At 44.0% G+C, this 13,503-nt stretch overlaps 1 protein-coding gene across 1 annotated transcript in view; it reads right to left on the reverse strand.

Annotated features, from left to right (window-relative positions):
• ALK (ALK receptor tyrosine kinase) overlaps window positions 1–13,503 on the reverse strand; it is a gene marked incomplete at both ends in the record, with an annotated part of 728,930 nt that overhangs the window by 1,199 nt on the left and 714,228 nt on the right. The window contains 4 exons of the mRNA XM_082672737.1: window positions 1,372–1,462; window positions 2,146–2,280; window positions 9,482–9,583; window positions 11,841–11,933. Of these exons, the coding sequence (XP_082528863.1) occupies window positions 1,372–1,462; window positions 2,146–2,280; window positions 9,482–9,583; window positions 11,841–11,933 (421 nt within the window). The remainder of the gene's footprint in view (window positions 1–1,371; window positions 1,463–2,145; window positions 2,281–9,481; window positions 9,584–11,840; window positions 11,934–13,503) is intronic.

The following is a 13,503-nucleotide window of genomic DNA, read 5'->3' on the forward strand; positions in this document are numbered from 1 at the left end:
CATGTTTGGATGGGCTACACTTGATTATAACATTTCTGGGTGTTGTCATCGTATCATTACACGTGCCAATATCACAATGCAGTGGTTCTTTAACTAGTTTGTATCTGATGAAACCCAGGAAATACTGAAGTGCTACGAGGAAAACCGTTTACAAAATCAGCTCTGTGCTAGATCATTTTTACAGCAACAGACTAATACAGAAAAGCAGAAGGCAGTTGCCAGAGATTTGAGGAAAATCTGTGGTAGAAAGCTTAAAGTTGCAGAAACTTGATTCTGTAATATTTTATGCAAATTGGAAAAACCATTACTTCGGTTTAACAGAAAAACATATAGGTCCAGTATTCATCAGTAAAGAGTTTAAGAATAAAAAACAACTACCTTCTAATTCTCTCTGCTTTAGTCTTAATTCCTTCCCTATTAATCATTAATCTCTATAGTGAGTCATTCAAAATATGCTTGTACAGAGTTCCTTGCTTTTAAGAGGGATCTTATGTACTTTGGAGAAGAAAATTACTCCAAAGTATATATACTTAAGTGGATGTATTCCATTAATATTACAACATAATAACCTAAAAGCCACTGAACGTAAAGTTCTCTGAAAGAACCCCGAATGACTTGAAGTCTGTGTAGATAAATGCCTTCCGAGCCCAAAGGACCCGAAAATATGGAATCATGAGGACAGGAAATGACTACAGTGTGAAAATGGGTATGTCTGTTGTCACAGCTAAGATGAGAGGGAGTTTAGAGAGGTAGTGGCTTATTGTCTGACTTCTAAAATGTTCTCCAGAATTAGATATCCTGACGGAATGAGAGGCAAGAGAGGGAAAGAAAGCACATACAGCGGAGAGGAGGTAAGTGTTGGCCTGAAAGTGGTGCGAGTGGTGCAGAAGGAGGGGCCGCCCTGAAGGAGAGGAGGACACGGCTCCACTGAGGACGGCGCAGGTGCAGAGACGAGGGAAACGGAGGGGGCGGGGGTTCTCACTTGATGGCCTCCTCTCTTGAGGAGGTAGGAGGCATAGTCGTCTGCAGAAATGGTATCCCATTTCTATCAAAAGAGGAAAAACTTAGTCCTTACTGATGGAAATGGGAGCGGGATTTGCGTAGGGACCAGCGGGATGGCGAGGAAGCTGTGTGGCTTGGACAAAACCTCTCCAAGCCTCAGCTCCTCTTAAGTGGCAGCGACTAGTATTTGTCTACGAAACAGGCAAACTGAGCTACTACTCATTTTACTTTATAGATAATTAACATTCGTCCTCATGATCATAACTCATGTTTCCTGGCTGGTGTAACTGTTATTTCCCATTTTGGTATTTGCCATCTGCAAGACTTTTCCATATAAACGCTGGCCAAGGGGGGCGGAAATGTTTATACCTGGGTGCAGTATTCAATCCTCTCCAAGATTATGGCAAAGTTGGGCCTGTCTTCAGGCTGATGTTGCCAGCACTGGGTCATTATCCGGTATCTAAAATAAGAACAAGCACATTAATTAAAATCAAGAGAAACAGGATGAAAAATACATTTTTTCCCCCAGCACTTTTCTAAATGGGACTGGAATGGTACTGTCTTCGAGGGTGGGGACTCATCTTGTCCCGTGTTGGCACATGTTGCCCTCTGCTGATGGGCAGAGTGTGAAGGTGTATATAACATAGGGCTCGTGAACATGGACATCCTGGTGTTTACGTTACATATGTCTCCTCTCGTTCCATTCCTGAATTAAAGTCAGCTCTGGGACAGAATATTCTATTTCCCATCTGCCTTGTTTGTGGGAACGAGGGATGCCAGACAGGACAGCAGAAAACGCAGGGAATAGAAACACTTAAAGGAGACTCAAGACCCATGGTGCAGGGCGGCAGGGGCAGAGTCTGGGACACAGATTCCTAGGAGGTGCTTGAGGCGTGTGAGCCTGGTGAGGCCACAGCCTCCATCCAGACGACGGATACCTTTTCAGGTGTGACATTATTGCTTTCACGGGGCTGGAAGACTAACCCATTGAAGCCACAGACATAGTCCTCTCTTGGGGCATATTAAATGAGGTCAGCCGTCTGGTTCCTTATTTTAAAACAAAAAAGCATATGTGGCTGCAGATATTCCTTGAAAAGGAAAACTGTGCTTAGTAACTTGTAGAAATTCCTAAAAGAGTCGTACACAGGCCCGGGGCAGTTCTTAGGTGGGTCCATCCGTCCTCCACTGGTGACAAACTCCAGAACCTCCTGGTTGCTTTTGCTAGGGTACGGCATGTATCCAAGAGAGAAGATTTCCCACAGAAGCACTCCGAAGGACCTGCGCACAGGACGGGAGATGTGGATACGGGTACACACACAGACACAGGCACTGACACACACACGTGTACACATACACACTCGGACACACACATAAATACACAGACGCACATACATATCATATACACAGGGTCATAAACACATACACAGACACACATACATAGACACACACAGACGTACACAATGTAAAATTTTAATTTTTTAAATTTCACATTTTTTCCACAATAAAGAACTCTTCATATGGAGAAAAAGAAAAGAATGAGAAAGTAGTCACATGTGAAGCTCCATAAAAACATAACCAGCATGTTATTTTTTTTTGTTCACGTTTCTGTGCTTAGATTTTTTTATATAATTGCTGTGATTTTTTTTTGCAAATTCCATTATAGCATAAACATTCTGCATGCTAATACCAACATTTTTATAAATAGAATTTGACATGGCTGTAGAGTGTTCCACTGAGTAGCTGTGCCACAATTTGCTGTATCATTTCCATACTGTTTTACATTTTTAAAATATTTAAAAATACTGTGCTGAACATCTTTATACATTTTTAAAAGGATAATTTCCTTAGGATAAATTTCCTGAATTTAGAATTAGGATAATCTAGTAAAATCTAGGATAATTTTAAAGGAATTACTAGGTCAAAATAATATGAACACTGAAACCTTCGTTACCCATATTGTCCATTTGACTTCCCAAGGGGTCACTCTGACCATCAGCCAGCATTGTGCATCAGGCACTCCCACCAACACTGAGAACTTCTGCTGATTTTTAAGGTAGAAAATGGTAGAATATTTTAAATTATGTTCATTGACTTGATAATTAACACGGTTGAGTGTGTGCGTTAATTCATTTTTTTCTCCTATGAATGGTTCATATTTAACCACATATTGTCCATTTTAAACCACATATTGTTTTGGTATCTATCAGTTTTTTGATTTATAGACAAACTTGATATATCAAAGATGTTAACCTTTTATCCACAATTCAAATAACTTCTATTAGTTGCTTTCTAATTCTCCTTTTTAGCATGCCAAAGGTTTTTATTTTTAGGTAGTCAAATCTATTTAAAATTTTTTTTGTGATTTCCTCCATCTGTTTTATAGATTCTGTAGTCCTCTCTTTACCAGCAATTAGATGAATATTTGCTATTTTCTTCCAGTTGTATTTGTTTTTTTCTCTCTTCCCAAATCCAGTTGGAATTGAGTTTGGTGTATAGTGTGAGGTAAGGATGTCACTTTATTAGCTCTTCTAAAACCACTTTTCGAACAATACATATTCCTAAAATAATTTTCTCTTCAACTCTTGACTTGTGAGTAAAACAGGTCTGTTCCAGGCTATCTATTCACTTCATCAATTTGCCTCCTTCTTGCACTGATACTACTCTCTTTTACTTTTTGTGTATTTATGTTTTAATATCTGGTAGGGCATTTCCCCCTTATTTCTCTCTTTTTAAAGAAATGTATTTGATTTCTCATTTATTTGCTTTAAATGAACTTTATAATGATTTTTATCATGTTCGAAAATCATCTGCTTTGATATTTTGACTAAAACTTTTATTTTAAAACTTTAATTTCATAATTAGCTTTTTGACCAAAAAAAGAGCCTATTTTAATTTTTGTGTCTGGTTGTAGTTTTCCGATGTTAATAAATATTACCTCAAAAATTGTAAAGAACTATAGTTCCTCCATCTCCTAAGGAACACAAAGTACTTTTTATTGACATAATTTAGGTGAAATTTCAAAGGTTCTTGTGAGGAGAATTGGGCAAAGATATTTTCCATATATTTTAGGTGAGAAGGCTGAAGCAGAGGTTATTATACAGCTAATTCAAGACAGACTGGAATACATTATTAGATCTCTTAATTCTACTACCTACAGATTGCCTGGTGCATATATTATTCCTCTCTGTTTGGTGGTCTGCCCCCAAGGCAAAACAAAATAAGCAAAATCATGGATGAAACTGGCAGCAGGGCTTAAAGAATTCCAGCGATATGTTTTCTGCTTGTCTAGATAGACAGCTAGGGAGATAGATTGCAGTATCCTTTGAGAGAACCACTGTATAGACTGAAAATAGGTGTTTATTTTCTTACTTTAGAGTTCAAGGGAGCAAGAAGTCATGCTGATTATAGAACGTGGATAATTTCAGGTAAGTAGTGTTGTCAGATTTAGCAGATAACCAGACAGGACACTCAGTAACATCTGAATTCCAGTTAAACAAGAAATACTTTATAGTATTAGTGTATCCCAAACACTGCATGGGACATACTTATACCAAAACATTATTCACTGTTCATCTGAAATTCCATTTTAACTGGCCATTTTGTATTTTATCTAGCAATCCTACAGATAGGGTAAATCTATATTTTGTATGCCAAATGGTTCTTTAATCACCTATAAGCTGAACCTGTCCTAAATAGGAACTACAAGGTCCAAAGCTTTGCACCAAAGCATTCAAAATCAAACAGAAACAAATATAAGAAAAAAATCCCACTCTGTTTCTCCTGGTATTGAACTTGCCCTGCCTGAAATTATAGAAATAGCTTAAGTGATTGCTGATGAAATTATTTTAAAAATTTGAATCAATGAATATAGTCTGATGAAAAATTTAAAGTCACAACTGTGCTATGTTTATCACCTTTTAAAGCTAAACTTTATTTTCCTTTATTCATAACTTGAAGTTGGAAGATTGTCTCCAATTTTGTCTCCGTGTTCACACTTTGCCTGCCCCTTCCATCTGAACCACCACTGGCCCCAATTATGGTAGAGGGTGGGGCGCACTTTTAGGAAAAATGGGAACCCCAAAGTTACTGTATCGCATTTAAATCTCCAGCTGATTCCATCCACAGTTCGCGGCAGTTCTGAGCTTCAAATTCATGTACCGCCATCTCCACCGGCCTATTTTAATAGACAACTCAGACTTGACATGTTCCAACGAGCTCTTTCTGCACCCAAACCCTCTCCTCCTCCAGTCTTTCCAGCTCGGCAGTACCACTGTCCAGCTGTCTGCTCAAGCAGCAAACCTAGGAATCGTCCTTGATCTCACTCTTCCCCACACCTTCCACTCCACATCCAACTTAGCACAGTCTTGTTGACTACTCTCAAGACAGAGCTTGAAACTGACCACGGCCAGTGGCTTCCACTGCTGCCACTAGGTCTAGCCCCTCTCATCTCTTATCTAGAAATAAGCAGTGTTCGCCTAACTGGCTTCTCATCTTCACCTGCCCCACTCCAGTCTATTTTCAATGGAAGCCAGAGTGATATACATATATATATATATATTTTTGTGTGTGTGTGTGTGTGTGTGTGTGTTACGTGGGCCTCTCACTGTTGTGGCCTCTCCCGTTGTGGAGCACAGGCTACGGACGTGCAGGCTCAGCGGCCATGGCTCATGGGCCCAGCCGCTCCGCGGCATGTGGGATCTTCCCGGACCGGGGCACGAACCCGTGTCCCCTGCATCGGCAGGCGGACTCTCAACCACTGTGCCATTCATCTCTGATCTGTGTTTTTTTTTTTTTGCTGCGCCGGGTCTCAGTTGTGGCACATGGACTCCGTTGCTGTATGTGGGATCTTTTTAGTTGCGGCACAGGGGCTTCTTAGTTGTGGCATGCCTGTGGAATCTAGTTCCCTGACCAGGGATCAAACCCGGGCCCCCTGCCTTGGGAGCATGGAGTCTTACCCACTGGACCACCAGGGAAGTCCCTTCCGATCATTTTTTACTATGATTTTATTTGTCTCCTTGGAAGCTTGCAGCATCTTGATCACCACTGGTCTGAAATTTCATGATGATGTGCTCTTGTGTTACTCTCTTTATTCAGTGCTTGGCACTTGCTAGATGCTTTCACTCTGGAAACATATGTCCTTCTGGGAAATATTCTTGGATTATTTCTTTGATATTTTTATTCCTTTCATTTCCTCTATTCATTCTTTCTGGGACTCCTAGTTCTCAGCTAACTGGGTCTAATGGTCTAATCCCTTTAATTTTCTTTTCTTTTCAATCTATTCCATCTATTTATAGTTGTTTTATTTTCTAGAAGATTTATTCGACTCTGTCTTCCAATCTTTCCATTACTTTCACACATCTATCATCATCTTTTAAAAAACAAAACCTTTATTTTCTTAAGAACAGTTTTAGATTGTAAAGAAATTATGAAGATAATACAGAAAGTCCCCACATACCTCACACTCAGTTCCCTCTAGTTTTAGCATCTTACATTAATGTGATACATTCCTTACAATTAACGAGCCAATATTAAGGCATTATTATTAACTAAAGCCCATAGTTTATTGAGATTTCCTTAATTTTTGCTGAATTTCCTTTTGCTGTTCCAGGACCCCATTAGAACATCACGTTATATTTAGTTGTCATGTTTCCTTAGGCTACTCTTGACTTTGGCAACTTCTCAGATTTTCCTCGTTTTTGATGACCTTGACAGTTTCGAGGAGTACCAGTCAGGAATTTTCTAGACTGTCAAATTAGGATTTGTCTGTTTTTCTTAGGATTAGAGTGGAGTTATTGGGTTTTGGGAGAAAGACCACAGAGGTTGCCATTTCATCATATCAGATGAAGGTACTTGCTATCAACATGATCTGTCACTGTTCACGTTGACCTTGATCGCCTGGCTGAGGTAGTGTTTGCCAAGTTTCTTTCTTCTCCCTGCTTTTCGCTCCCTGTGCTCTTTGAAAGGATGCTGCCATGTGCTGCCCACATGGGCTCCGGGGAACTAATGCTCCATCTCGTTGGAGGGCTCTCTCATCATATTTTTATATCCAGGAATTTTTTTTCCCTAAAAACATTGTTTTAAATAATCTTTTGTCTTTAGATTATGGTTGCAATAATATAACTTTTGAGGATATTGTTTTTAAAAGTTTTCCTAAGCTTTCTGCATTCTTCTTCCTCCAAGTTCCTTTTTATACGTTTGTTTCCTTCAGATCAGAATCTTTTCTCAAGCGCTTGTTGATTCTTGGCTGTCTGTTCTTGTATTAAGACTGGGACACGACGAAGCTGATGGGAAGCTCTATGTAGATGAGGCCTGTCAACTGGCGGGCAAACTGGCTCGCTTGTTTCACGAGGTGCATTAGTTTCCTGGCTGCTGTAACAAAGTACCACAAACTTGGTGGCTTAAAGCAACACAAGTTTATTCTGTCACAGTTCCAAAGGGTGGACGTCTGAAACCAGTCGCGTGGGCTGAAAGCAAGGTGACTGCGGGGCCACGCTCCCTCCAGAGGCTCTAGGGGAGAACTGTTCCTTGCCTCTTCCGGCTTCTGGTGGATGCTGGAATTCCTTGGCTTGTGGCCACATCTCTTCAGCCTCTGCCTCTGTCCTCTGTGTGTGTATGAAACTTCCCTCTGCCTCTCATGCCACTTGTGATGGCATTTAGGGCCCACTGGATAATCCAGGATAACTGTCTCACTTCAAGATCCTCAACTTAATCACATCTGCAGACTCCTTTTTTCTTATAAGGGAACAATGGCAGGTTTCTGGGATGAGGGCCTGATACCTTTGGATGGCCATTATTCAGCCCACTAGCACTTGTGGTGTCTGAAGTTTTTCACTTCATTGGTCAGTCCCTCCTTCAAGAATCTCCTCATCTCCTTCTGCCTAGCTGCCGTGTTCTTGGCACTGAGGGGATGGAGGGGGCATTATACCTTTAAGTAGGTAGACTTAAAAAATATATATATATATATATGCATGCTTATAGTAGAGAATTGCTGATGTCTGATGTCCCTAAGGCCGGGAAGACTTTAGTTCAACCTCTTCAGAGAGGGAACCCCAGCACTGTGTGATGGTAGAGCAGGGATGGGGTGAGGGAATGATCTAGTTACTTTTTAAACAGATCTGTAACTCGTTTTCCTCTCTGCTGCACCTCTACTTTCAGAGGTGCCGGCACCTTCCATTGCTGGGCCTTTCTGGGGCTCCTGATCAGGCAGAGTGAACCAGGCTGCTTCTGGATGGCCCTAGATATCAACTTTCTAGTTTTCTAAGTAAGAGACCACTTGTCTGTAAACTCTCCAGTTTCCCAAATTTTGTCATTGTTGTTGTCTTTGACCTTGTGGATTTTTATGCAACTAAAAAGACTCCCTTGTATATGTATATGTGTGTGTGTGTGTGTGTGTGTGTGTGTGTGTGTGTGTGTGTTTTGTGTGTGTGTGTGTGTGTGTGTATTTTGGGAGGGAGCACAGGTTCAATTTGCCATTTAAAAAATTATGTGTTGCTCTTACAGGAATTATGTAAAACAAACAGTATGGAGATTCCTCAAGAAATTAAAAATAGAACTAAAGATCTAGAAATCCCACTTCTGGGTATACATCCAAAAGAAATAAAATCAGTATCTTGAAGAGGTATCTGCACTCCCACGTTCGTTGAAGCATTATTCACAATAGCCAAGATATGGAAACAACCTAAATATTGATTGATGGATAAATGGATAAAGAAAATGTGGCATGTATGTAAACCACAGAATATTACTCAGCCATGAACAAGAAGGAAGTTTGCCATTTGCAACAACATGGATGAGCCTGGAGGACAGTATGCTAAGTGAAATAAGTCAGACACAGAAAGACAAACACTCAGAAGCGGAACCATGGACACGGAGAGAAGAATGGTGGTTGCCAGGGGCTGAGGGGAGGGGGAGGGGAAGATGTTGGTCAAGGAGCACAAGGTCTCAGTTATGCGGGATGAATAAGTTCTGGACATCTAATGTGCAGACAGTGTTTTCCAAACTGATTTTTAGCTGTAGAAGGGGTCGCACCACCACCATCACCTGCAGCACTTTTGTGCTGATAATTATTTCCTTTTCTCCATGATTCTGTCAATGTGGAGAATTTCATTGATCAATTTTTCTAGTCTTAACTCAATGTTGCATTCCTGGAATAAATCTAACTTCGCTATTATGTGTGGCTCTCAGTGTGTGGTCCCCCAGCCTGCAGCATCAGCATTGCCTGGGAACTTGTTAGAAAGGCAACTTCTCAGCCACCTCAGGCCTTCTGAATCCTAAGCTCTCAGGGTGGGGTCCAGTGTTTACCTGTGTTTTACCAAAGCCTTTCCGGTGGTTCCGATGTACGCCAACCTCTGAGAGCTCCCGTAGGAGAGGTGTGTTGATTCTTCTCACCCTTCCCCACGAGAGTGTGGGATCATTTGGCTCACGAGCTCTACCTTAAGGCCCACGGTGGGACCTGGAGGAGGGCGGCAGAAAGACTCACCACGTGTCTGTTTTAGAAGTAAATATTCCTTCCATGAAGGCCTCCGGGGGCATCCATTTGACCGGCAGCATCGCACAGCCTCCCTTTCGGTAGTAGCTCGCTCTGCATGGAGAAGAGAAAAGCGGACTTGGTTCTGGAAATGGCTCTGAGCCAGGTACCTTGAGAGAGTGGCAACAACATCTACCGGTTGACGGACTGAAATTAACAAGGGGCACTTGTGGTTCAGGAGGGGAGCAGGGGACACAGATCACCTAGTTAACAACCTTAGTGTCACCTCACAGGAGACAGAACAGCCCACTGCAGGTGTGAAAGGAAAGAGCTACGCAATGACTAAAAATGCCCGCTGGCAGGTAGTTAGAGTTCCCTGATGGGTTTTGTTTATTACAGCTCACAATGCATAACATTACTCCAACCTTATAAGTACTGTTCTCGATGATCCACGGTAACGCGAGATCCCAAATGGGAGAATTGAGGGCAGGGCTGGTGTCCTACTCCGGATCCTCCTCAGCACTCACACAGCATCTAATTCAATACAGGTGCTCGACATGGAACCCTCTAGGCAGCAGGCGGGAAGCTGCATGCCATAGCAGAGCCCCCAGGGGAGCACCTGCCTTCCATGGCACGAGGTGACTCACTAGTTTTTGTCACTGATGTCATTAATGCAACTGACTGATAAAAACTAATAACCGAATTCATACCACTGTGCTCCCATGCCTGGTGTGTTATGGGAGGCGGCTCCCCACCAGCTGCCTAGATTAATTAATTACTCCAATAAACATGAACTGAGTACTTAGTATGTGTCAGGTGTTCTGCCACGTGCTGAGGACACAAATAAGTCATAGCCTCTCTCTTCCAAGGTATGGTTTAGTGGAAGAAACAGACAGAATCAACTGCAGTAAGAACAACACGTGATGATGTAGGTATGTACGAAGCTCGGTGAGCAATGAAGAATGCATTTGTTCTACCCAAAGCGGGGGTAGAGTATAGGAGAAGTTTCTTGGGGGCGCTGTTGGAGCTGGAACGGCAAAGCAGCTCTCGAGGAAGATTATTCCTGACATGTGGTGTCATGCGGTGCCTGTGGGAAGCCGGAGCTGTAGGGAAGTTGGGCGGTGAAGCCTAGAGCTGGGGAACTGTCGGTGCTGAGGATGGAGAGGAAGGGCCAGATCATGTGACTCACTAAGTCTCACTGCAACATTTGTGTCTTAGAGCACAGGCTCTCCCGGGGTGCTCTGAGACAGGAGGGGAAGGAACGCTGAGACTCTGGGTGATAGAAGAGGGTGACGTGGAGCATTAGCAGGGTATGTGGTGGATACCAGTGGTAGATGACGGTAGCTGAAAACATTGCTAACTCCTAATTTCCTAGGTACTGCTGTCCTGTGGTAACAGGATGCCATCGGCATTCTTACCCCACGGAGATTGTTTACCAGTTCCGTGGGAGGCCTTCAACGTCTCCCTTTTTCTCCAAAGACTGAAAGGTCTACATGACCATCCCTCCTCACTCTACCTCTGGATTAGGGAAGGTGTAATTAGTGACCATGCAAGGGAGTCCCTTGCTCAGCTAATGGAGTGAGTCACTGTTGTAAATAATTAGACAAAGAAGAAATGGGAATTCCCTGGCAGTTCAGTGGTTAGGACTCTGCGCTTCCACTGCAGGGCAGGGGGCACGGGTTCAATCCCTGGCTGGGGAACTAAGATCCTCCATGCAGTGTGGCACGGACCAAAAAAAAAAAAGAAGAAGAAACTAGGGGTTGGGAAGAGAAGAGTGGGATAAAGTATAATAGAGTATTTTTTTTAATTAAAATTTACTTTGTTTTTTAATGTAGCCTTAAGAATATTACAGGGGAAAAGAAATGAAGCTGAGCTAAGTACCTATGGGCTTTGAATACACTCCTGTGTCTCCTGGTGTGAGAAAAGAAGAGCCGATGAGCTGGGCCCAGTTTCCTGTCAGTTCTAAGGTGCTCTTGCCTGGGGTGATGGAAGCTAAGCCTGTTTAGAATTCCTGAGTATTGAGGAAAGGGGTTAAGCAACTTAAAGTTTACTTAGAAACGTTTTCCATATCAAGTATCCAGGTTATTCTGTGTCTCAGAACATGTTAGGACTATAGAGTTGGAACGAGAAAGACAATTTAATTAACAGCTTAGTGTCAATTATTGCAGGCAGTGTGAGCCTTGAATTAGCCCTTCAGGCATGAGCAATGATTAAGGCTTCCCATGTCCTGAAAAGGAACTTAATGACATTTTAGGTGGTGGGTTGACAAGGCAGCAGAGATGCTTTAGGGCACAGGCAGCCTTGTCACACTCTCTTGAGGGGGTTAAGCTGAGGAGGTGAGCTCTGATGGGTGATGGCAGGCTGTACTCACCGGTAGATGTCTCGAGCCATTCCGAAGTCTCCAATCTTGGCTACCCTTCCAGGGCCTGGACAGGTCAAGAGGCAGTTCCTGGCAGCAATGTCCCTGGGAAGAAAAAAAATGAGAAAATGCATTTCCTAATTTTATTCTTGAAAAGATAAATGTATAATACTCAGCACAAGGATTTTCACCTCCAATCTGAAGGTTCTCTTTTCTTCCCTATAGTTCCTTTCTACATTATACTTCAGTATGAAAAAAATAGCTAAGCAATTCTAGGTCTCAGAACTAAGAGGGAGGGGGGAAGGCGGAAGATGGCGGAAGAGTAAGACGCGGAGATCACCTTCCTCCCCACAGATACACCAGAAATACATCTACACGTGGAACAACTCCTACAGAACACCTACTGAAGGCTGGCAGAAGACCTCAGACCTCCCAAAAGGCAAGAAACTCCCCATGTACCTGGGTAGGGCAAAAGAAAAAAAGAAAAAACAGAGACAAAAGAATAGGGACGGCACCTGCACCAGTGGGAGGGAGCCGTGAAGGAGGAAAAGTTTCCACACACTAGGAAGCCCCTTCGCGGGCGGAGACTGCGGGAGGCGGAGGGGGGAGCTTCGAAGCCGCGGAGGAGAGCACAGCAACGGGTGCGGAGGGCAAAGCGGGGAGATTCCCGCACAGAGGATCGGTGCCGACCGGCACTCACCAGCCCGAGAGGCTTGTCTGCTCACCCGCCAGGGCGGGCGGGGCTGCGAGCTGAGGCTCTGAGGCTCGGGTTTCGGTTTGGGACGGAGCGCAGGGAGAGGACTGGGGTTGGCGGCTTGAACATAGCCTGAAGGGGTCAGTGCACCACAGCTAGCCGGGAGGGAGTCCGGGGAAAAGTCTGCACCTGCTGAAGAGGCAGGAGACTTTTCCTTCCCTGTTTGTTTCCTGGGGCGTGAGGAGAGGGGTTTAAGAGCGCTGCTTAAAGGAACTCCAGAGAGGGCGCGAGCCGCGGCTAAAAGCGCGAACCCCAGAGACGGGCGCGAGCCGCGGCTGAAAGCGCGGACCCCAGAGGCGGGCGGGAGACGTTAAGGCTGCTGCTGCCGCCACCAAGGGGCCTGTGTGCGAGCACAGGTCACTCTCCACACCCCTCTTCCGCGGAGCCTGTGCAGCCCGCCACTGCCAGGTTCCCGGGATCCAGGGACAACTTCCCTGGGAGAACGCACAGCGCGCCTCAAGCTGGTGCAAAGTCACGCCGGCCTTTGCCACCGCAGGCCGGCCCGCACTCCGTGCCCCTCCCTCCCCGCCGGCCTGAGTGCGCCAGAGCCCCCGAATCAGCGGCTCTTTTAACCCCATCCTGTCTGAGCAAAAAACAGACGCCCTCCAGCGACCTACACGCAGTGGCAGGGCCAAATCCAAAGCTGAGCCCTGGGAGCTGTGAGAACAAAGAAGGGAAAGGGAAATCTCTCCCAGCAGCCTCAGGAGCAGCGGATTAAAGCTCCACAATCAACTTGATATACCCTGCATCTGTGGAATACCTGAATAGACAACCAATCATCCCAAATTAAGGAAGTGGACTTTAGGAGCAAGATCTATGATTTTCTTCCCTTTTCCTCTTTTTGTGAATGTATATGTGTATGCTTCTGTGTGAGATCTTGTCTGTATAGTCTTGCTTCCACCATTTGTCCTAGGGTTCTAT

The sequence above is a fragment of the Grampus griseus genome (genome assembly GCF_964374135.1).
Source record: "Grampus griseus genome assembly, chromosome: 15".
In the NCBI taxonomy this organism is placed as follows: domain Eukaryota; kingdom Metazoa; phylum Chordata; class Mammalia; order Artiodactyla; family Delphinidae; genus Grampus; species Grampus griseus.